Source organism: Antennarius striatus, chromosome 14 (assembly GCF_040054535.1).
Source record: "Antennarius striatus isolate MH-2024 chromosome 14, ASM4005453v1, whole genome shotgun sequence".
NCBI lineage: Eukaryota > Metazoa > Chordata > Actinopteri > Lophiiformes > Antennariidae > Antennarius > Antennarius striatus.
The window spans coordinates 17,275,866-17,298,392 of record NC_090789.1 but is presented as its reverse complement, the minus strand read 5'-3'; the positions used below and the strand labels follow the sequence as shown (position 1 = coordinate 17,298,392).

The 22,527-nt window shown below is 40.0% G+C and overlaps 2 protein-coding genes across 2 annotated transcripts; one reads left to right on the top strand and one right to left on the bottom strand.

The window, feature by feature from the left end:
• Positions 1-723: 723 nt before the first annotated feature.
• On the bottom strand, positions 724-9,571 carry LOC137607152 (lysine-specific histone demethylase 2). Its single transcript, XM_068332683.1, has 21 exons — positions 9,403-9,571; positions 8,972-9,114; positions 8,561-8,682; positions 8,387-8,476; positions 8,131-8,242; positions 7,933-8,046; positions 7,443-7,481; positions 7,110-7,302; positions 6,760-6,944; positions 6,386-6,556; positions 6,209-6,283; positions 6,001-6,135; positions 4,836-5,007; positions 4,602-4,729; positions 4,047-4,178; positions 3,870-3,944; positions 3,596-3,712; positions 3,327-3,452; positions 2,870-2,992; positions 2,515-2,667; positions 724-1,870 (listed from the first exon to the last, which is right to left on the bottom strand). The coding sequence occupies exons 1-21, from the start codon at positions 9,416-9,418 to the stop codon at positions 1,787-1,789; spliced, it is 2,505 nt and encodes an 834-aa protein (XP_068188784.1). The 5' UTR covers positions 9,419-9,571; the 3' UTR covers positions 724-1,786.
• Positions 9,572-9,628: 57 nt separating this feature from the next.
• Positions 9,629-22,369, top strand: LOC137607776 (cilia- and flagella-associated protein 69-like). The gene is made up of 22 exons (XM_068333744.1): positions 9,629-9,693; positions 11,385-11,472; positions 11,815-11,924; positions 12,012-12,088; positions 13,005-13,103; positions 13,450-13,602; positions 13,831-14,008; positions 14,233-14,350; positions 14,487-14,535; positions 14,640-14,761; positions 14,864-15,095; positions 15,917-16,075; positions 16,153-16,268; positions 16,455-16,573; positions 16,997-17,078; positions 19,293-19,485; positions 19,707-19,844; positions 20,389-20,465; positions 20,597-20,794; positions 21,091-21,177; positions 21,275-21,328; positions 21,481-22,369. The coding sequence occupies exons 1-22, from the start codon at positions 9,629-9,631 to the stop codon at positions 21,610-21,612; spliced, it is 2,646 nt and encodes an 881-aa protein (XP_068189845.1). The 3' UTR covers positions 21,613-22,369.
• Positions 22,370-22,527: the final 158 nt, after the last annotated feature.

Sequence of the window (22,527 nt, the reverse complement as noted above, 5' to 3'; positions counted from 1 at the left end):
ATCCTTTATTTTAAAAGGAACTAATAAAATGAAAATGAAATACCTGTGACAGTAAGTTAGAGGACAGAAAGTTATTTTAATGGTCCCCTACATCTATAACTATGAATTGAAATATTCAAAATAAGAAAGTAATTGTCTAAAATTCCCTAAATACCAAAGGCATCTTGCACATGGGGAATGTTTTCATAAATATGCCACTCACAGAATGACACAGTTAAACAGTTATACCTGTAAACACTGGAAATAAAAACAATAAAACGTGAAAAAAAAATTTTTTTTTAATTGGTCAAGTAGCACCGCTGTATGACAGTAAGAAGGTTCTGGGTTTGACTCCTCCTGGGGCTTTTCTGTGTGGAGTTTTCATGTTCTCTCATATTTATGTGGGTTCTCCCTCCCACCACCAACAGGTAACTCATTGAACTGATGACCCTAAACTGGCCAGAGATGTGAGGGTGGTTGAGTGTCGTTCCGGTGGCCCTGTGATAAAGTGGCGTACCCAAACCCTCCTGCGCAATGCCAGCAGACTCCCATAAAGGGTTAAGAAAATGAATGAATCAAGTACTATGAATCAAGTACTGTAGCAAAAGCCTCCATTCAGTACTTAAAAAAAAAAAAAAGTTAAAAGATTTACTGTAGAAACTGAAATGTGACACATGATCAGTTCATCCCCTTACCTGTTTGTAGCACAGGACGAGAAGAAACCCTTTTTATCCACAATCAATATGGCAGTTGAAAGCTTGGTTTATTACACACATACAAGATAAATATTCAAAGACTGTAATGTCACACAAACAGAACATAACCATCCAGGTACGTGGTAGAGATAGAAGAACCTACCAGTAAAGCAACACGTGAATTAGTTAAACAAAGTGACATTGAGTTACCGTTCTCCAAAGTCAAATGTCAAGGATTTATTTGTTAAGGAACATTTTTCATCTCTTTTGATTCATTTGGTCTGTGTGTTTTCAGAATCCATCATTACTTCCTTCCACACTGTACTGCTTGGTGTTGTTGTCTTGATCACATACCTGAGACAGTAAAAAGGAATCATTCAGTCCTACCACCACTTCAATCTATCTTAAGTGTTCTTTCTATGTCAAACAATCGTTTTAAATAAAAAGTGCTATCACAGAATTCTATCTAATCCATTTCTCTGCATCATTTATAACACATGATCTACATATGACACAACACATATTCATTACAGATTAAAAATCTGTAGAAGGTTCTCAAAGAAAATATCAAATTAACGTCTTAATCTGACAAAACTTTGAGATGAAATGTTTCTCAATTGAATTCCTGATTAGATGACTGAGCGTTAACCAATGTTTCATGCAGCCCAATGCCTCAAAAAAAACCCTTTCTGAGTAATTCATCACAGGCGTTACGCACACACCTCTCATCAGACCTGAAATTTAAGATGACATCACCTTGCTTTGCATCAAGACACCCAGGAAGAGCTTCACAGAGACTATTCACTCCTCATGCCTTGCTAATCATTATTTAGCATCTTGTTGCGGCTACATTTTTTAATAAATAAAAAAAGAGTCTTAGCAGTTTTTGTGTTAAATATGTGCAGTCAGGCCCTGGAGAGTGCTACTCGACCCCGCTATTGCAAAGTGATGAACAGCATCATGTCGTTTAAAACACAGAACAGTGCAGCACGGCAAAATCTCAAGTGCAGCAATTTAAGTAACACAGTCAGAGCTGCTTCACGCTCCGTCGCTTAGTGCATCCTGCGTCTCCATGCTGGTGTTTTTTTGAATACTCTGAAACTGTTCAGAGTTTACATAGCAGTCATCTTGCTGGCCTCCCTGACCCCACTCAGGTAGGCTCCTGTCACAGTCTGTGGGAAATGTCTGTTGGTGGCCTGGGAAGAAGAAAAAGTGGATGTAAATCAAAGCAAATACTATAAGGAGCTCAATATTTCAGATTTATTTTAATTTATCTTCAGTCTGTCCAATTTTTTTCCTCAACTCAAGACAATTTGTGCTGTGGAAAAATATTTCCCTTTTGGAACAAAGAAATCTGAGCATAAGTCTAGGTCATGATTAAAAAAAAGTATTAATAGCTCATTACGACTATTTAAAATGCTTTAAATCAATCAATCAACTTTTGATTATATAGCGCTTAATCATATCTGAAGACATTTCAAAGCGCTTTACAGATAGAAAGCCAACAATGCCCTTCAGAGCAAGCATAAGTGACGGTGGCGGGGAAAAACTCCCTCATTGAGGAAGAAATTCCGGGCAGGACCCAGGCTCTGGAGGGCGGTCATCCGCCTTGACCTGTTGGTTGACAAATGATAATAAATGATAATTCTTGCATTTCTCACTGTTAAGATTAGTTTTAGCGAATTACTTTCCAATTTAAAGAGGAAACTTTCCCGCTCATCCTTGCAGCGGGTTGAGATCCCTCATGTTTAATGGATCCAACAGGTCTTTAAATGAAATTATTAGTTCACTAATAGACCTTTGATGAAACATTTGATAAACATGATAAAAGCGACTTTACCTCCCCAGCAAAGAAGACTTTTCCCTGCACGTCTTCAGCGAGGATGTCATAGGCCTCTCCACTCCCACCAGTCTTCACAAAGCTGTAGGACATCTGAGACCAAATGTCTCTACTCCAATGTGTCACAAAAAAATTCAATGGTTCTGGTACTTCCTGTTCAGGATGGCAAAGAGAAAATAATAATAATGAGAGGAAAAAATAAATCTGAAAAAATTACAAATACATTTGGAAAGATGATGCGATAAACTGTTGCCTTGTCCAGGGTACTTAGGCGAAATTTGGATACTTAGCTGGGTATTTAGCTGAAATCTATTTAATATTTAAATCCCTTAATATTTGGCCTTTTCCCTATTACCTGTTCTTTGAAAAGTTCACGCAGGACCTTCATGCACTCATCCACAACCTCCTTGTCCTCCATGTCCCGGACAACAGTTACAGCATCACCAGTGATAACGGACATGAGGACGGCCTGCTTTCCCTACGCACAAGGACACAAATTGTGATCAACACACGGGCAAAATGTAAAATAAAAAAGTATTTACTATCTTTGAAAAATTACTTCTATTAATTTTTATCATTCCTTCACCCTCTGGATTCATGTTACGCTGCCGACAGCATTGAAATACGCCTCTTGATATCAAAACATGAAAAGCTTTGGGCTGCGATGTAGCACCAATAGATTTCTCCTATAAGAGAAATCCTTTCTGGCAGGGTGCAAGACTTAGACAACTTAAACAACTGCTCTCATTGTCATTTACACTGTAAGTGATAAGAGTATCCTGTAGGGATAGGGAAGAGGAGCAAAAGCAAACCTGTGGCTCCATGTCATAGAAGACACTGAACATGCCTCTCTTGTCAGGACCTGGAGGTATGTGACCAAAGTAGTCCGCCCCTTGGATTTTGCTGTCCCAGAATCTGTGTGGGAACTGCAGAGCAATCTGTAGGAAATTTCAAAACCATTCTTCAATAGCCCATCTTTCATATGGTTTTCTGTAAGATCCTTTGATAAGCAGGAAAAATAGAAATTTGCCAAAGTAGGTCAGATGGCCTGTCCTTATTAACCACCATAAACTGTTGTTACCTTTTCTATGATACCAGCTCCCAGACTGTGGATTGCTTTCAGCTTCCTTTCAGGAAGTGGCGGGTTGAACTGAATCAAGTTCCTCTGAAGTAAAGTCAACGGGACTGTAACAAGGACCTGAGAAAAAGATCATCAGCAAAGAATAAATCCAAAAATATCTTCCAATCGGATAGAGAGTTAGATGATAAGAAACTTCACTTGACTTTCCATCACTACAGAGGTGAATAATTTGTGTTTCGAGTGAGCTGTCCCTGAATAATAATAGCATTTTTACCTTCTGTGCTGTCCATTGAGACCCAGTGGAGGAGTTGACTTTGACAACATCGCCTGAGTAATCAATGGCCTCAACCTAGAATCAAAAAACTATTGTTTAACAATGAATTTATCCACGCCGTACGCAACAGAGGGATGAAGGAGTAAAAGGAGCAGCTGAAAGGATTTCATGACAAACCGGACACTTTGTGCGGATGTCAAGTCCCTCGCCCAGTTTGTGGAGTAACAGAGAGTAGCCCTTGGTGAGTAATGTGTGGTCTCCTGAGAACTGGGCAAAAAACTCATTGTGGTCCCAGGATCTTGCTGATACCTAGAAAATAAATACACATGAGAAAGTTTACCCCACAGTTACATCAAACTACCAAAAAATTGCAGAATGGAAGCAAGTACCCATAGTTCACATTAAATTTCCTAATGACACAGATTAAAGGGTTTCCAACCACAGTAAGTGTGTGTTTGATACTGTAGTGTATGTTTTTTGTTACTGCATTGGCATTCAGGTACAAATACTGTACTCAGGGCTTTGAACCGAGTCATGGAATAAAAATGAAAACAAGAAACTTTTGCTATTTTGCCAGGAACAAAAATGAAACTGAAAACTTTATATTTTTTAATGTTCCAGAACAGAATCGGAAGAGAAAATAATTAAAGCCGGTTAATAAAACCAGTGTTCAAAATGTACGGAACACGGCTGAAGATGCTTCTGCAGCCCTTCAGTGTCAGTATTTCAGACCTGGTCTAATGTGCTTCCACAGGCGTACTCCAGGTTGCTGAGATGAAACTGAAGCACCTTCTCCTCCAGCTCACTGAACTGAATTCCAGACTCCTGAAGAAAATTCTTCTTCACCTCCTGGACTTTTTCTGCAGATATAAAATTCAAATACCTTATAGTCAAATGAGTCCAAAAACTGTAACATAGTGTTTTATACGTAGGTAAAAGTTTCTCTGTGCAGCACATGTTCAGCACCTCTCAGCGGTGTGTCCTGGCTCTGAGACTTATCTTTCCTCCATTCTGACACCACATCCAGGATGCTGTTGAAATGGAAGTCCATGCGCTTGTCGATGGCTGGGTCTGTCACCTGACCTCCTTCCTGAAATAGGTCACAACGCTCACCCAGCTTGTGCATCCTGATGCCCATCTGCCACAGGAGAGAGAGAGGAGTCAAATCAGACAATACACCTACAGCATCTTTAGGGTTACATACAAAAGGCTCCATTTACAGGATGAAAAACAGAAAACCACACAGAATTATCTTCTTCCAGGCAGCAAGTGAAGTAGTTTGATACTTTTGAAATTTTCACAGTGTCCACTTTTAATTGCACTCATCTGTGTGCCCATGGGAACACTGGTCTTAAATTGTACAGTTGTCAGGTGACTTGTTGGTGTGTTGCTACCTTGAGAAAATACAAAGCGATTTCACCATTGACCATATAATATCTGGTGTACGACAATAGTGCAGCGTTTTCCTTACCATCTTCAGGGTGGATCAAATCCGAAAAATGCATCAAATTAGCCATACATACACGTGTATGTGATGTACACACACTGCCTGTTACACACTGTTGATGCATGAACATCATCCAAATGCACATGTAATTTTTGGTACCTAATCACGCACAACTGAGGAATCTTCTTTCTGCAATTTCTGACACACCCACACATTATCGCGCCGTTACCAGTGCTTCCATTTCACTGGCTGAACCTGGACTGTGTGACAATTAGGATGAAAATGCTGTGCCTTGTGCATAAATGGTACAGACAGCAGCAATGTATTTGTCATTTCAGCGAATGGGATAACACTGAAGGTAATGTTACTCATATCAGGTTGTAGTATTCACCTGCAGCCGTTTATCAGAATGATAACCTTTATGGTCTGGTCAATTTCTATGGAATGCTTACAAACTTTAGCCAATATCAGCCCTTCTCCTTCTTTTAATATTGTTGCATTTGCTTACATGCAGTAAAATGAATCTGATGCAGACTTTGGAGACAGTAGAGGCGGGAGGGATGTTGACCGTTGACCAGGGACCACATAAACGTCATCCAGCTTAAAATGACATCTTAACATAAGGTTTAATGTACAGCAGAAAGATTTACACATCTTCCTTTGTTTACTTCTTGAATTTCTTACCTGTTCGCACATCAGGGCGATTGGATTGTTCACACAGCCGTTGACAATTTGAGCCCCTCCTCCTACAGTGACGCCAAGAGAAGTATCATCCCACACACGTCCTCCAATTCTATCCCTTGCTTCGAGCACCATCACCTGTAAACCAGTTAAAGTATAAAATTAAAACAGACCGCACTTTGAACCGAGTAAAGCAGCAAGCAAAAATTACCTGGGAGCCAAAGTTTTGCAGCTGCCGTGCAGCAGCTAACCCGGCAGCCCCAGCACCAATGACGATAACATTCCTCTGCAAAGATGACACAGAGTGGGAGGCGCTGTACATATTATCAAATCCATGGACATAGAAATGAAATGAGTGGAGTTATGTCATGACCAAGTAAACACTAACAGAGCAGTATCTCTCAGGCAGCAGAGGCTGTTTCACTGCCAGTACACCGGTGTTGATGAGACCCTTCCTGGTCATGAAGTGGAGCACCCGGTCCATCTCCTGCACGCAGCGCACACGTACCAACCCCCGAACGATAATGTTTACAGCACATTTCTGTGAAGTCAGCACCTCCTATTTAAAAATAAGAAAATCTGGTTCATTAATCTGATTGTTGTCAGTGACTCAAAGTTTTACATTGTCTTCCTTTTCAGGAGCAGTAAAGTGAAGTTGAAGACCAATCATAGCTAACACTTTTTTTTTAAATTATAGGCTAAAAGGTACAAACATGAAAAAGAAAATGCAATTTTAAATGCAACTGTTTGCAGACTTTGTACCTTACAATTTTTGTTCCAGGAAGCAAGAATAAGGTTACGCAGAGCCAAATACATCGTAGGATCACGAGAAAATTCTGGAAACTCGTAAAGCTCATCCAGCTCCATCATATCTGGCCGCACACACAGAGCCTTTCCACACTCATTGGGCTGGTAGAAGGGCTGGAAGTATGGACTCAGGCCTGGAACTGGGTGAAACATTATGTCAACACCAGTGTAGGATTTGCACAAACATCTTGACTCAATAGACTGAACATGGATCTCCTTGGAGCATCATTCCCACTTGATCCCAAATCTTTGCAACAAAAAACAGCAGCTGCAATATTCCATTCCTTTCAGGGTCACAGACTTACTTTGTGGCTGAACAGCTCTGCAGTGATCAGCTCTTAACTCAGTCAGAGACACATTACTGGGCAAGCCTGACGGACTCATCCCCACACAGTCAGGGTAGTAGGCCGAGAGGAACGGGCTGGCGGGACTGTCTTTGAACAGCGGCGGTAATATCAGCATCGAATGCCACCAGCTGTCACTCACTTCAACCACTCTCTGTCAGGAAGAATTAACCACAAGATTGATGAGCATGCAAATAATTGTGTCTGAATGTACTGTGGAGAAATGACTTTCAGATTTATAATAACTAATACATCTGTGATGAATGCTAGTATCACACTAAACCATCAACTTACCAGGTCCTCTGGTTGGGAGCACTGGTCTGGTCCCTCACTCTAAAAGCAAAGAAGCAATAATTATCACAAAGCAAAGACACAATTGTTATCACAAAAATGTTGTCTTTAAAAATAAATCATTAGGGCATGGGCTCTAGACCAAGTCATGACACAAGCTTCTAAGAGACAAACTCTTAAAAAATTTAATGCAAGTATTTACCTACATTATAAGCATAACATAAAAAAACATGGAAGTAAAATTTGAAAGAACAATCATTAATTTTGTATTTTTTCACACATGTCTTCAAATACTTCTGAATAATTTCCTTCAAATCACAATAAATGTCATTCAAATTCAGAAATACTCAAGCAGACACATTCATACATATTAGCCAATTCACGCTTAATTTAGTTTCATTGACACCTATGGTTTAAAAGGAACTGAAACATCACTGAAATGTCAAAATCTGACATCTTACATAACATTTCATTGTTAGCACTCCCTGTTTACCTTGATGCTGTTGAACTTCATTCCACAGCGGTAAGTTGCTGCCAAGGAAGCAGTGAGTTGGCTCTCCTTCGTCAGCTGACGCCATTTCCTGCAATCCAGTTTAGTGCACTGAACCTGAAAGAATAATATCACAAAACATCACACATAAAGCAAAATCACATTCATCTAAACAGACACAAGGAAAGCCGATGGCCTTACCCAGAATGGCAGCTGCTGATCTGCCATGAAAGCCTTAAGACTGGGCTCGCTTTTCCCGTTACTGGTCCACACCTTCTTCCACGAAGCAAAGGTCTCATAGCCGTCTTTGTGACTGTCAGTGGAATAATGAAGAGAAAGACTCAATCCCATAAACTTGATGAAACAGCAGGATAAATATTTAAAAAAATCTGAAGCACATTCAATTGGAAAATAGTGAAAAATAATATACTGGTCTGTGAGTACTCTGTTGACATACCTTCTGTAGTAGTGATCAAAGCATTCATTGCAAAAATGCTCACCACACGACAGATGATACCAGCGAGATGTGTATCCATTTTTAGCACACCTGAGAAGAGACAATCACGTTCATTCAAAACAACTAAAAAAAAACAACAGTTGATCAGATTCCATTTCCTTTTTGTCAGATTACCTTTCAGATGCACTCGCAAAACAAACTGGGTATGTGGCAGAGCAGCCAGCCTTCTCACATTTTCTATACTTCTTCTCAGACTGGTCGTCTTCCTCCTCTGTGTCTGTGGCTTTTCTTTTGCTCTACAAGTGTAGGTGTGGAGAAAGTCAACACTGAACATGACTAAACATAATTACTAGAACAAACAAACAAAAACCTAGTGATTTCTGCCTTGTTATAAAACTGTTTCTAAAAAAAAAAAGTTTAATAAAGGATGACTCCGGGCATCACTTTAACCAAACATGTAAACAGTCATCACTACCTCTTGATTTCTACATCTTCTTCTTCTCAACACATTCTATATTAAACTCTAGACTGATAATGAACATAATGTAACACGTATGAGACATAAACACGACTGCTGCTGTTTACCTGTCCAGGTGGGGGGTTGTTGGTTCGTTTCACCCGCACGTTGATCTGCCTCCCCGAGGAGCGAAGCGTCTGCCCGTCGCCCGGTGACTCCCCGGAGCTCCTCTTCCTGGCTCGCCGAGCACCAGAGGTATTACCTGGATAGTCTGAACACCACAGATGAAATACAAATCAACAATGGACAGACAACGCGATACAACCCAGTTCGTATGGTGGACTTCATGTGACCGTGGCTCCAGGTTTAAGATTCCTTAACGGAGAAAGTCTAATACTGAAGGAGTCAATTCCAATCAACATTTGCAAGTGGAAAGAAAAGTGGTGACAACAGCAATGGTGGCGACTGGTGCGACCATTAGCAAGACATTTACAACGGACAATGTCCGCCTGGCACATTTAGCATGTTAGCAGGCAGTAGCAGCGCCATAAACACTGACCTGCATCCGACAGCATCGCTTTCTGTGTTTGTCTTCAAAACTCCGGATTTATTGACCTAAATGTGGTTTTCTGATATGGTTTTTAATAGTTCTAGTCGTCCCCCTCTTATTGTTGTGAGGGAAATCGATGCGATGTTGCTGCCTGAAGCCCACTTCCTGTTTAACAGAGGATGTGGGCGTTCCCTAGACGTTTGACCTCTGCTGCTCGCCGTACTACACGGTAACCATGGCAACTGAAGTACGCCGTCAGACGAGCTCACTGAAGCAGAAGGAAGGGGAGGCGCAGAACGGGTGACTTTATTTGGGGCTTTTTAGTTGGAGGTTTCTCTTAAATTGCTCGTGTACACGTTCTTTTACTATGAGTTGTTCGATAATAATAAAAACAGGTTTCGATTAAACGTTGACTTGTATGGTTAGCGCGGTAAAAAAAAATCTGTTCGTCCAGTTTTCGCTAAGACTAAAACCACCGGGACATACTCGACAATATTTATTTTAGCACTAAAAATAAGGATTAAAGGATTCAAAGCGTTTATTGTAATGTGAGCAGTAAAGAAACAGGGTTTCCCTGTACAATGAAAAATTTACTTGGCCATCCGCACGTAATGCCAAAAAAACAACATCTAAATAAAACAAGCTACCACAAATACAAATTTTACATCTTGACAGTTATTTATACAAAATAAGAAAATGAATTAAGAAATTCCCTGAATTTCACAAATGGATTCCGGTAAATTTGTGCATAGAAGGAAACGGGACATTCTTCCAATCAAATCAGGAGCACCCAAAGACAACCAACGCATTTTTGAGGTAATTACTTCTATTAAATGATTAAATGCTGAAGTCTCATCACTTCTAACCACTCATATGTTGAATAGAATCTGCAATAATCATCCCTCATAAATAAGTTTGTAAACAGAAGGTCTTTGATTTGAATCATTTAGAAATATGTGCTGCACTTTGATTTACATGTGATTTGGTACAGCAACCAAAAATATGTAAACTAGTTATTAATATGTATTGATCATTTTGAATGTGTTGACCTTGTTATTTTTCAAGTGTTTTTCTTGAGTAATACACAACACATGTAAAAATGTTTTGTGGAAATGGCTGTGGAAATAGACAAGTTCTCCATCACCTAACGTGTCCAGTGGGTTGATTAAAGTAGCTATGAATTTTTACTTTTTTAAGAATATTACTTAATATATTAGTAATATGCATCAGTTGTGTCCATGACTAATGAAAACTATCGTACATGATATCATAAAGTAGAGTCTGACATCCAGACTACAGCTTATTAGGAATGAAAAGGTTCCACAAGGATGAGTTAGAAGGAACCTTGCCTTTTTTTGTTTTGTGCCAGTGCCCCTTTTTTGAATGCAGCATATTTATTAACATACTTTTATCAGACATTAAAATTGGATTGAAAATGGCCCTTGTACTCAAACTGTACTATCTTTGAACAACTAAAAGATCTGTTTGTAATCCCAGAAACTGCAAAATAAGGTTTTAAAAGCTGTATTGCTGAATATGAGTTACGTGTTCACTGAATAAGACCCATTATACTCAGTTAAGTAATACTATATTACAAAAAAATTATTGTCCTAAAGCTACTATTTTTCCTTTCAGCAAGTGCAATAATCAAATGTTCAAGGGTACTCTTTTTAAGAAGTCGATGACCCAAAAGGTTAAAGGTTTAAAAAGCAACTGAGAAGAATCGAACATTTTCCATATTTAGAAAAATGTATGATATAAGATATTTTTGATTATAAATGTGTTTAACTCTTTCTGTCACCAAAGACAGAATCATTATAATGCCGGTGATGGCTTGAAAGACACTGTAATTGTAAACTTCATCTCTCATCAGGCCAACAATAAAAGTCTTGAACTCAGTAAGGTGATCAGTCTTTTCAGGCATCCTTTGACAGTAAGTATCTCCAACATTTCTGGCTTTTTTCTGTTTTAAATTCTGTTTTATCATGCAGTAACATTCTCTTTTTACGAAAGGCCAACCTGAAGAACCGGCACCTGTTTGTGCTGAAGAAACTTCTGCAGAGAAACCAAACAGGCTTTGTATCCTTTATCCTCACTTCTGATAATGCAAACAATTTGAAACACTGCTGTCATTTCCGCCATGAATCTATCTCAGACGTCACACTTGGTGGCAGATTGTCAGGTTTTCCTCATTACTTCCCTCGATGCCATGATGGAAATAAATTTCATCACAACTAACTTGAACACAAAGACATGTCTCGTTCCCAAGGCTCTAATTTACAGCTGCATGATTGACTCTGTCAGCATTTCTTTGTTAAATAATAGCTTTAGCCACCCATCACTTCCCCTCCTTCACTGGGATTTATCTTTGTGTCAGCAAACAGTTTGATGAAATATTATAGCTTCTTAACTTATTACAAGCTTTTGAAGGAACTTCCGCACCTTGCACAAATACTGAACATCTGTGCTGAAAAAGTGATCGATAACCCCGAATATGTGCCCTTTTTGTGTGAGGCACTTAGGATTTGTGGGTAAGAAACTAGAATATTTTGATGGAAAAGATTGATGCTTTTTGTGCAGTTCTCTGAACACCAACATGATGCTTTGCTTTGTCTCAGATTTCCCTTCCTGAAGGAGAAAGCATCTGACGAACTGACCTACACCCAGGAGGCCACAGAGTTCCTGTCCGACATGGGTAAACAGATCAGTTTTTAAAGAACTTTTACGTAGTTTATCATGTCTTATCCTGTTACTATCAACATTTACATGTGATTAAGCGCTATATAAATAAAGGTTGATTGATTGATTGATGCTGATAATTTCAAAAACCTAGACAAGAGTAAGGAATATTGTTTTACTGGTAAAAACACATAGCGCTTGCTTGACTCAATTTTATTAATTTAATATTTATAAATGGCCTCAGATTCATTGTAGAAGATTGCTTTGTATCTTTGAAACTAGTGAAAACAACTGGTTAAAACAGAGTATTAAACAGTATCCTAAAAAATTACTTTTATGAATGCAGTGATAATGGATGTTGAACATACAGTATATAACCATGTTTTTTAAAAATGGGTTTTAAATAACAGTTGTTGCTATGGGTAACGTGAATGCTCCATGATGTCCCTGTCAGTGTTCACTCACCTTCCTGCATGAAGTGATGTGGATTACAACATTTAGACATCAGCCCATAACCTCGCCCAAACCCATACGTGACTCTAGATTTGAGTCCCACTACGTCTGCTAATTTGTTCAACAGATAACTTATTATTTTTTAAAATAATGCTGAATGATTATTAAAACCAATCAACTAAGACAGGAGTAAAAAGTGAGTCGACAGAAGATTCTTCTCAACAGCAGATGAATTCATTTTTTCTGCATGAGAAGAAGAGATGTGTTGACCAACAAATGTTTACATATTATTAATCTTTAAACATCCTGTTGCATCAATTTTAGTTTGAAAGATATTATAAATTCCTTTGCTATTCTTGACATAGTTTGATTTTTGGGGATGTATTTTTTCATTTTCTTTCCTTTCGGAGCTTTAATGAGGGAGACATGTCTTAAAGAAGGAGGGCGATGAGTGGCTCTGACAGATGTGTGTGTTTCAGGGTGTCTGATGAAGGTTCCACAAGCTGAAGTGAGGCAGCAGATAGTTGAGTCGGTGAAGTCCTTCTACGTTGGTGCAGCTCCCAGGCAGCTACATGATGGTAGGGCGCGCATCTCCAAGATTAAACCTCGGACTTCCTCCTCTGACAACAGACTTTATAGACTTTCACTAAGTGAGCCTCTATCTCTCACTCTTTCTTTTTGCATTCCTCCTTCCTTCCTTCCTTCCTTCCTTCCATCCATCCATCCATCCTTCCATCCATCCATCCAATGTTTTATTTTAACCTTCCATTCATCCTGTCTTGTGTCCTTAGTTTCCTAAGGTCTTTGCTGGTCTTTACTTCTAATTCAGTTTTAAATGTTCTCTTCCCTTTGTTATTTGCACTTTGTACCTCACAACCCTATATATGTGTGATTGTTGTCTACTTTTCCGATCTGTTCTTGAAGGGCTCCAGCCGATCTCTCCAGGTTACAGGCTGCAGCTGCTGGAGCGCAGTGACCTGGCTCATACGTTGCTTCTGTCCATGGCCGCGGTGGAGCACCAGTCTGCCATCAGGCTGCAGCTCCTGCAAACACTTCAAATCCTCTCCAGCTCCTCTGGTTAGTGGTTGATTTGATCCTGGTTCTGTTGAGGTAATCCAGGAAGGGACGTCAGACCTGTCAATCCAACAGATGACGTCCTTCATTAAATGAAGTAGAAAAGAATTGGCTCATTACAAAACAATCAGTCGAGCAATCACACAGTGATTTAAGTGTCCTTCTGTTAAGGTCAGCGGGTCTCTTGATCATTTTATATTTTTAATTACATTTTGTTTCCATTATCCACAGATATATACTGTGTGTCCATATTACATGCACGGGGAGCAGAGACGATCTGCCTCCATATGAATGAACCCGACCCGTCCGGGCAGCTTCTGCTCAGCTCCTGCGAGATCCTGTGGAACCTCCTGAAGAGTTGCAACACGGAGGAGGTCACAGCTCAGCTCAGCAGCATAGAGTGTGTCACGTATGTGTCTCCTGTGCATTTAAATTGTTTTCATGTGTTTGATGTGATTGTGAGAGACGAGAGAGTACAGTTCATTTCACTGACAGAGCTTTGAATTCAGGATCACCGTTTCTAAAATAAGAATGAGATTGAAAGGAATTGTTGAATAATATAAATAACTGTGTGCTCATTCTGCAAAAACAGACATTAGATATGTTCATCTTTTTGTCCTTTTTGTGTCTAAGATCCCTGAAAGAAGCATTTCTTCAACAAAACAGTTCACAACAAGGTGACCTCCAACTCAAAAATGATCTGCTCATGATCACAACTCTCATTGCTGAAAATACCAGCTCTCTTCTTATTGTGAGTAGAGGGTCACTGACTTCAGTGTGGAAAACATGTTGCAGCTAACATTTTTACACAAAAACTGCTCAGGATGTTTAGAAGATCATCAAACGTAATCTTGAAATTTGCTTCATGTCATGTTTCTCATTTTCAGGAGAGTTTATTTGCCCGGCAGCTCATTGCTCTCGCCACATTCCCAGAATGTGAGGCCTCTCTTTTCTCAACTTTAGTTTCATTTTTTAACTTAATTATTTCTAACTGCAGTAGAAACTTTTATAATAACGGAGTTGCTTTCATTCTGTTTTAGTAAAAAGCAACAAACCCTTGGTGGAAAACCTCAAGCCCACCTTCACTCGTGAAGACTTCAGGATGAAAAAGTTGCTGCTGAATCTGTTGGTGTACATGTCTAAGGACTTGGCTACCCTACAGGTCAGATCCTCACCCCATCTCTGTGGATGAATAGTAAAATAATGAGTCTAAACATGGCGTTCCTAACACCCCACATGCTTCCTCCATGTGTTTCATCTCTAGCTCTATAAAGAAGAAAACGTTGTGCTGTCTCTGCTGACACTCATGAAGCCTCCGGCTGCCCTTTCTGAGCGGGGAGCAGGTTCACATCACTGGTCCTCCATGCAGCAGGAGGAACTCCAGCTGCAAGCGCTCGCAATTCTGGCCACCATCGCTCCGCTGATGCTAGATGATTACATGTCATATCAGGGAAACACATGTCTGTTGATCCTACTGGACTGGTGCGTCAGGCAAGGTGAGGATGCAACAAAATAAGGAAAGAGACAATCAGACGAAAAATAAAATCTGTGTAGACGGTAGAAGGAGCACTCAAAAACTGACAGAACAAGATATCAATTTCCTTCAGAGCACAGAGAATACCAACAAAATGTTTTAAAAACAGTCATTGTTATAACACAGGAAGAAAAAGTACTTTAAGAAACACAAACGCTGAAAATTCAAATTCAAAATTCAAGATTAAATATCCTGAAAGGTCAAAATAATCTCAGGAGGTTAAAATAACTTCACTAGCTTGGATAACATGACATTAATGGACAGCCTCAAGCCACACAGCCATTAAATGTGCTACACATCCAGATAAAAGACAATTAATTTCACAATTTGGAGGATGGACAGAAACAGTCCTGGAAACTGGATTTCAACTGCAACTCTGAAGAATATAGATTCAAAAGTTTTATGTGAGATTGTGAAGATACAAATCTCGATTAATCCTCTGTTAATGAATTATTACAGTTTTAGTTTGTCAAAAAAGCTACCAAGCCATCAGATAAGGAAAGAATATAGCCATTCTTTGCATAAAACCATCATGGTTTTTGTCTATATGTAAACAATGTATGTATGTTTCTATACCAAAAGAAAAGCTGATGACACTCGCTGTCTGAAGTTCTTTAATTCTGTCACACAACAGTCAACCTTTAAGCCCTGTATGACGTCCCACATGTGAACATTGTAACCTATTTGCTACAAATGTAGTCCACTGAGCCTTTAACCAGTTAACCTTTTCTGATTTTGAACAATTTCTCCAGATTCCACTGATATTTTCTCCTTTCGTCTCAGATTCTCTCTTGGGTCAGGGCCTCAGTTTCCAAGGCACAGAAAGCAGTCGTAAGGCTCTGGTGCAGCATTGTATCAGAGTGATGAGATCTGTGACATCTTCAGGTGTAAACATAGTCAACCAGGACCTCTGTGATCAAGGGATAATCAACCAGCTCCTGGGTAAGTGGAATTAAAGCTAAACTTACGCATCCATCAGAAACCTTGTGCATTGACTTTGACCTGTTGCATTTTCTCAGGGATGTTGATGCAGATGGAAGTGAGTCCTGACAAAGATGATGTCATCACGTTGGAGATAAAGTCAGACATTCAGTTGATTCTTTCAGTGCTGTGTGAGAGCGACATGCACAGAAAGGTAAAGCTGAGACAAATTTGCACTCTCGTTCCATCGGCCTGAAAATATGCTCTTTCTTCTAACTTGTCGGTGTTCATATTTGTCAGACAGATGTCCACGATCAGATAGGAGCCACACGGTTTCCCTCAGACTTTAAAGACAAAGTCCAGTTTCCATTCTGACCGTCCCATTCTGCTTCATTCACAGGAGCTGTTTGGATCAGAGGGAGTTGAGATGGCTGTTCATTTCCTGGGGAAAGGTTCCAGCAACTTCTACAGCGGCCTGGGACACAACAAGCTCCTCCTGTCCACCTTGGATTGTGTGAGGTCAGTCTACCCGAACTTCAACAAGCTCTGAGAAGCAAATGCACAAAGCTGATTGAATTCATGAATTCATTCATTCAAGGCTTTGTCACCTCATGCGGTTTCAGGTTTTCAGGCATGTAACTGTAAATATGAACATGAAAAGATTTGCTAGTTGATGACTGCTTTCCTTGGTTGGAGTCTGGAATAATCATTATATTTATCATCCTTGATTTAAAATCCAACCAATACCTACAGAACTGTTTCCCCCGCCGCTGTGTTGATCATCATCATTTCCTTTAAATCTTTTAACACTTGACTTTTCCTTTATTCATTATTTTTTATTTCTAGCCCTATAAATAATTAAAATATACAAAACATGTGGCACTCAGACAATGTAGTCTCTAAACACTACTGTACTTTACCAGTTGAACCTTGTCCCATCAGGTCCTGTATTGTGGGCTGCTACACCACAGAAGATTACTTTCTGGCTAAAAAAGGTGTTTGTCTTCTATTGGACTTGCTCAGTGTAAGTAGCTGACTGGTTCCCTCATTTTCATATTCACTGTGTCCATATAAATCATGATCATAAATCAACTTTTATTTAAATAGCGCTTAATCACATCTGAAGACATTTCAAAGCGCTTTACAGATAGAAAGCCAACAGTGCCCTCCAGAGCAAGCATAAGCGACGGTGGCGGGAAAAAGTCCATCATTGAGGAAGAAACTCCAGGCAGGACCCAGGCTCTGGAGGGCGGTCATCAGCCTTGAGAAATACACTGGGGACAGGGATAGGTCAAGTAAAAGAGACGGAGGGAGAGAGAGTGGCAGATAGGCCAGTTTGAGTTTAATGTCCATAGTGCGCTGTCGCTGAGAGACGGAGAAAAAATACCCTCAGCAGCCTAGGCCTATAGCAGCATATCTAGTGGGGGGGGGTTCAATTGTAAGCTCTATCAAAGAGGAGGGTTTTTAGTCTACTCTTAAATAAGCTGAGAGTGTCTACCCCTCGGACCGAGGCTGGGAGATCGTTCCAGAGTAAAGAGGTCAGATAGCTGAAGCTTCTGCCTCCTGTTCTACTCTTAAAAACCCGACGGGTCACTAGAAATCCTGCATCCTCGGATCGAAGGGCTCTGGGTGGGTGATACACTTCAATAAGATCTTCAATGTCAGACGGAGCCTTACAGTGGAGAGCTTTATATGTGATCATGAGGACTTTGAATTGTATTCTATAATTAATCTGGAGCCAATGAAGTGACGCTAGGACAGGACAGATGTGTTCTCTCCTCCCAGTTCAGTCAGTCAGCGGGCAGCTGCATTCTGAACTAACTGTAGAGTCCTAATAGAGGAGCTAGAACAGCCCATAATAAGGAATTGCAGTAATCCAATCTAGAAGTAACAAAGGCATGAATGATTTTTTCTGCATCTTTTAAGGATAAGAAATTTCTAACTTTAACAATATTTCTCCAGTGAAAGAAGGCTGTCCGGGATACAGGCTTGATATGAGAATCAAAGGACAGATCTTGATCAAAAATCACTCCCAAGTTCCAGACTTCATTGGTGGAGGACAGAGCAATGCTACCTAAGCAATGTTAGAGAAATAATCTCTAAGATGCTTCGGCCCAATAATAATGACTTCAGTTTTGTTACTGTTCAACATTAAGAAATTGTGAAGCATCCAGGGTTTAATGTCCCTGAGGCAGGTTTACAATTTAATTAGCTGATCAGATTAATTTGTTTTAATTGATAAATATAATTGAGTATCGTCAGCATAACAATGAAAATTAATGTTATGTTTCCTTATAATATTTCCCAATGGTAACATATACAGATTAAACAGAATAGGCCCCAGAACGGATCCTTGAGGTACTCCACAGGTGAGAGTCCCTCGATCTGAAGATTTATTTTTGACATAGACAAACTGACATCGGTCGGATAGATAGGACCTAAACCAGTCTAGTGCTGAGTTTTTAATCCCAACGTCCTCTTCCAATCTCCTTAAAAGAATATTATGGTCAACAGTATCGAATGCTGCACTCAGGTCTAATAAGACTAGAACAGACAGAAGACCTTTATCTGACGCTGTTAAAAGGTCATTTGTGACTTTTAGCAGTGCAGTCTCCGTACTGTAGTTTGTCCTAAAACCTGACTGAAAATCCTCTAACAGATTGTTCTCTAACAGGTAGTCATTTAGCTGTTTGGCCACTACGTTCTCTAGGATCTTAGATAGGAATGGCAGGTTGGAGATCAGCCTGTAATTTGAGAGGATGCCAGCATCTAGGTTTGGTTTCTTAAGGAGGGGCTTGATCACAGCCACTTTGAAAGATTGCGGTACATAACCTATTTTTAAGGATTGATTAATTGTGGATAGTACAGGTTTATTTACTAATGGTAAAACCTCTTTGAGGAGCGTACTTTGAACTTTGTCTAGTAGACAGGTAGTGGGTTTAATAGAGGAAATTAGGGAATATAAATCGGAGAGTTCCATTTGCTGAAAACACTCCAGGGTATTGTCAGAATTAGTCGATTCCTCTGCCATCTTACTTGTGTTTGACAGTACATAATGATCTCATTTCTAAGATTTGTAATTTTGCTTTGGAAAAACCTAAGAAAGTCATCACATTCAAGATTTAAAGGAATGGTAGGCTCGATACTGTTGTGTTTCTTAGTCATTCTGGCTACAGTGCTGAAAATATGAACAGAACACATGAACAGAAATGATGACAACGCATCCGTCTTTCAACAGTCGAGCCCCAAATGCCTACACTGCACCATCCTGGCCACTCTGATAGAGTTATATGACAACCCCAACACTCAGTCCTATGTCTTGAGCTGGAGGGGTGATGGTGGTGAGACAGCTCCCGGACTCCTGCTGCAGCTGTGGAGGGAGCAGGAGGAGGACTTGAAGGTCAGCCGAAACCAACATGGAGGGATCGCAGGTCAGTCAGACTCTAAGCAACAAGGACAACACCCTCCAAACATATCTCCTGTAGAAGTACAAAAATCAATATTTTAATCAATGAGATATAGCAGAGATGATTCAGAAGTTTGAGTCGCTGAGATTTCAAACAGAAAATTGTATTTGTGAGTTTATTTGAAGATTGCCCTATTTTTTTTTAATGTTGATGCTCCTTTATTCCTTTTCCCTCTTGACTTTAAGATCCTAAGAAGCCCCTCCACAGTCTGTACCAGCAAGAGGACACCAAGTATTCATTTCCTGCTAAGATGGCGAGTGCAGCAGTACTAGAGATGTCAGAGAACCTCCGCTCAAAGATTTACTCCATCTTCTGCAAACTTGGTAAAAGAGGACACCAAAGAATGAAACCCATTTCAAGCTGCTGTAAACACGGTCACAAAAACAATCATCAATATGGTACAATCGTATTTTTATTATGCAACCTGGAAGCTGTAATCCAATGAGTGTTTAGGATGTATGTTCTAAAACTCCTCTAAGCAGAAGCAGTGTATACCAACATCCAGACTTCTGTGAGTTCTACCTCATCTGAGTTCTGGATTGATGAGTCCTCATTTCACGTTATTTATGGCACTAATGGACGTTTTTTTCCCGCAGACCAAAAAGGAATAAGATGGTTCAGAATGTTTCTATTACATTGTTCAAAACTGTGTGGAGTGTTAGTGTCCACAGCATGGGTAACCTGCAGAAATACTGCTGAGAAGTACGTACAGATTGTGGTGTCATCCTGATGGAGAGACATTGTGCAAATGTCACAAAGAGTTTGATTGTTCTAGATTATCATGCAGCTCAGACCTGCCGGTCATTGATAATGTGAAAGTGCAACATTGTCTTACACTATATCTAATATATATCTTTATTTTTGCAGGATTTCAAGACCTTCCTGGATTGTCTGCAAAGCATTATGTGACGTTGGGCATTGTCAAGAAATACCTGGACTTCAAGGTAGATATGCTGTTCTTTAAGAAAATACAAATGACTATGTGATCTATGTGAAATCACATGAAACTGGTAATGTTGTTAAATGTAATTTCAAATAGCATTGCAAACACTGAGGTGTCTGACATTACCTGTAGGTTGGTGAGGTGTGGGAAGAGATCGGCAAGGAGCTGACACTGGACGGGGTGAGGCCGGTCACTCCCGATATGGAGGTGCTAGACGCTATACGTGAGATCACAGAGGACAAGGCCAGGAGGGTGGCAGCAGAACAAAAGAACATCATGGAGCAGCAGGAGAAGGAGGAAATCAGAGAGGAGGACCTCTTGTACTCAGAGGTGCTGGAAGTTTACTTCCATGATCACACAGAGCAGAAAGCATCCAGAATGTTTCTGCGAATCAGCTAAAAACTTATTAACACTGCTTACAACTTCTTTCTAGCTGCTCAAATCAACTGCTGTTCACCCCATCTGCCCTATCTCAGACATTTGTTTCTCAGTAGTTTTGTAGCTCCAGGAGCTGCCTGGATCTATTGCAGTCACTGATTGCTTTATAGATAAAGTTGATAAGTGAATAAAGAACTTGTCACATCTTGGTCACATCATTTGATGCTCTTGTTTTCTTTGTGTTGCAGATTAATTCACGCTTGAAGCAACAGGAGCTTGCAGCCAAGTCATGGGACAATTATGTTTCCAAGACATCAAACTATGAGATCCTGAAGGTTTTACCTTTAATATCCATAAATATGACATTTAAAGTAATAGAGAGTGTGAGGAGGATATCATGTTGGTCTGAATGACTCTGACTTTGTTGTGCAGGAAGTAAGAGCGCAGAGGGAAAAACGCCAGGAATCATCCAGATCCAAGCCAAAGGTGAGTGCTGCACACCCTGCAGAGGTTTTGTCGTTGTCGTGCACAAATACAAACTCACAGATTGAAGAATGTCATGTGAGAAACCCTGCAGTAGGTCCAAGGAGGCCCACGTTCTAACTGCTCCTCACGCCACGTGTGTGTGTGTGTTTCAGATTTTCGTAGGACAGGTCATGTCTATAGAAACTACAGACACTCCGGGGCCTGCAGGAGTCAAAGTGGTGCTGGCCAGAGCTGCTCTTTCAACACAGCCAGAACACCTCAGTACCAGATCTGGAAACAACTGATGTTAGCAACAACACTGGTGTAATCCAAGTTCTTCTTGTTACATCCCGCTTCAAAGCGGTTATGTATTGTAATTGTCAGTGTCCGTGTGTTCGTCCGTTTGTCCGTTAGTCCACCAAATATCTTCGGAATCGTTGCAGATAGAAAGATGAAACAAAAAGCACATTACTCGGGCAGCAAAGTGGATGAAAATGAGATGATGACTGTGACCTTGAGAAAACTAGGTCAAGGTCAAATTTCAACTTTTGTACACTCATGAACCAGATAAGATAGAAAGATGAGGCAGAAGGCCAGTGTGAGTAAGACCATAGATGAAAGCCAGTGCTTTGATCTATGAAAGTAGGGCAGAGCACCAGCTTTGATCTTTGACCTATGCAAGTAGGTCAGGGTAAAATTTTGAATTCAAGGGTCTCGCGGGATGTTGGAGTCTCTGACTGCCTTGTTAATTTATTTTATTGTTTAGTGTTAAATGTTCACCCAACGCAGACAAATTCAGTAGACCACACTAAACAACTCATGAACGACATCAGTAGGTGTGTGCTTCTAAAGTCCATCTCATCCCAGTATGTGTAGATTCTGCCTTTCATTTGACTTTAGAAGGAAAACCAGACATGAGGTCATTTGATGTAAAAAATCTGCACATCATTGTCAACACCACCTCTGGACGACTGAGACAAACACACAGTGGTAAACGGTGTTTCCAGCCTGTCACACACTACAACTCATATCTATGTACATTAAAAAGATAAAACATATGCCTTTCACTTTTCAGATAGAACAGATAACTTATATGGTGTCATTAAACTATTTAATATGTAAAATTTTAACCCATTAAACCTGTGATTCCACTCTACATGTCTCCAGACATTCAGTTTTTTCTGCTTATGTAACAATGCAGCCACACAAGGGGTCAATGT

What these genes read in the sequence shown, in the direction of transcription:
- LOC137607152 (XM_068332683.1), bottom strand. An exon ending in CAGAGCTGTTCAGCCACAAA is followed by an intron (nt 6,945 to 7,109) that starts GTAAGTCTGTGA and finishes TGTTTCACCCAG; the next exon opens with TTCCAGGCCTGAGTCCATAC. An exon ending in TCGCCCTGATGTGCGAACAG is followed by an intron (nt 5,008 to 6,000) that starts GTAAGAAATTCA and finishes CTCCTGTGGCAG; the next exon opens with ATGGGCATCAGGATGCACAA.
- LOC137607776 (XM_068333744.1), top strand. Translation starts at nt 9,629, where the DNA reads ATGGCAACTGAAGTACGCCGTCAGACGAGCTCACTGAAGCAGAAGGAA. An exon ending in GGACTGGTGCGTCAGGCAAG is followed by an intron (nt 15,096 to 15,916) that starts GTGAGGATGCAA and finishes CTTTCGTCTCAG; the next exon opens with ATTCTCTCTTGGGTCAGGGC. An exon ending in TCCACCTTGGATTGTGTGAG is followed by an intron (nt 16,574 to 16,996) that starts GTCAGTCTACCC and finishes TTGTCCCATCAG; the next exon opens with GTCCTGTATTGTGGGCTGCT.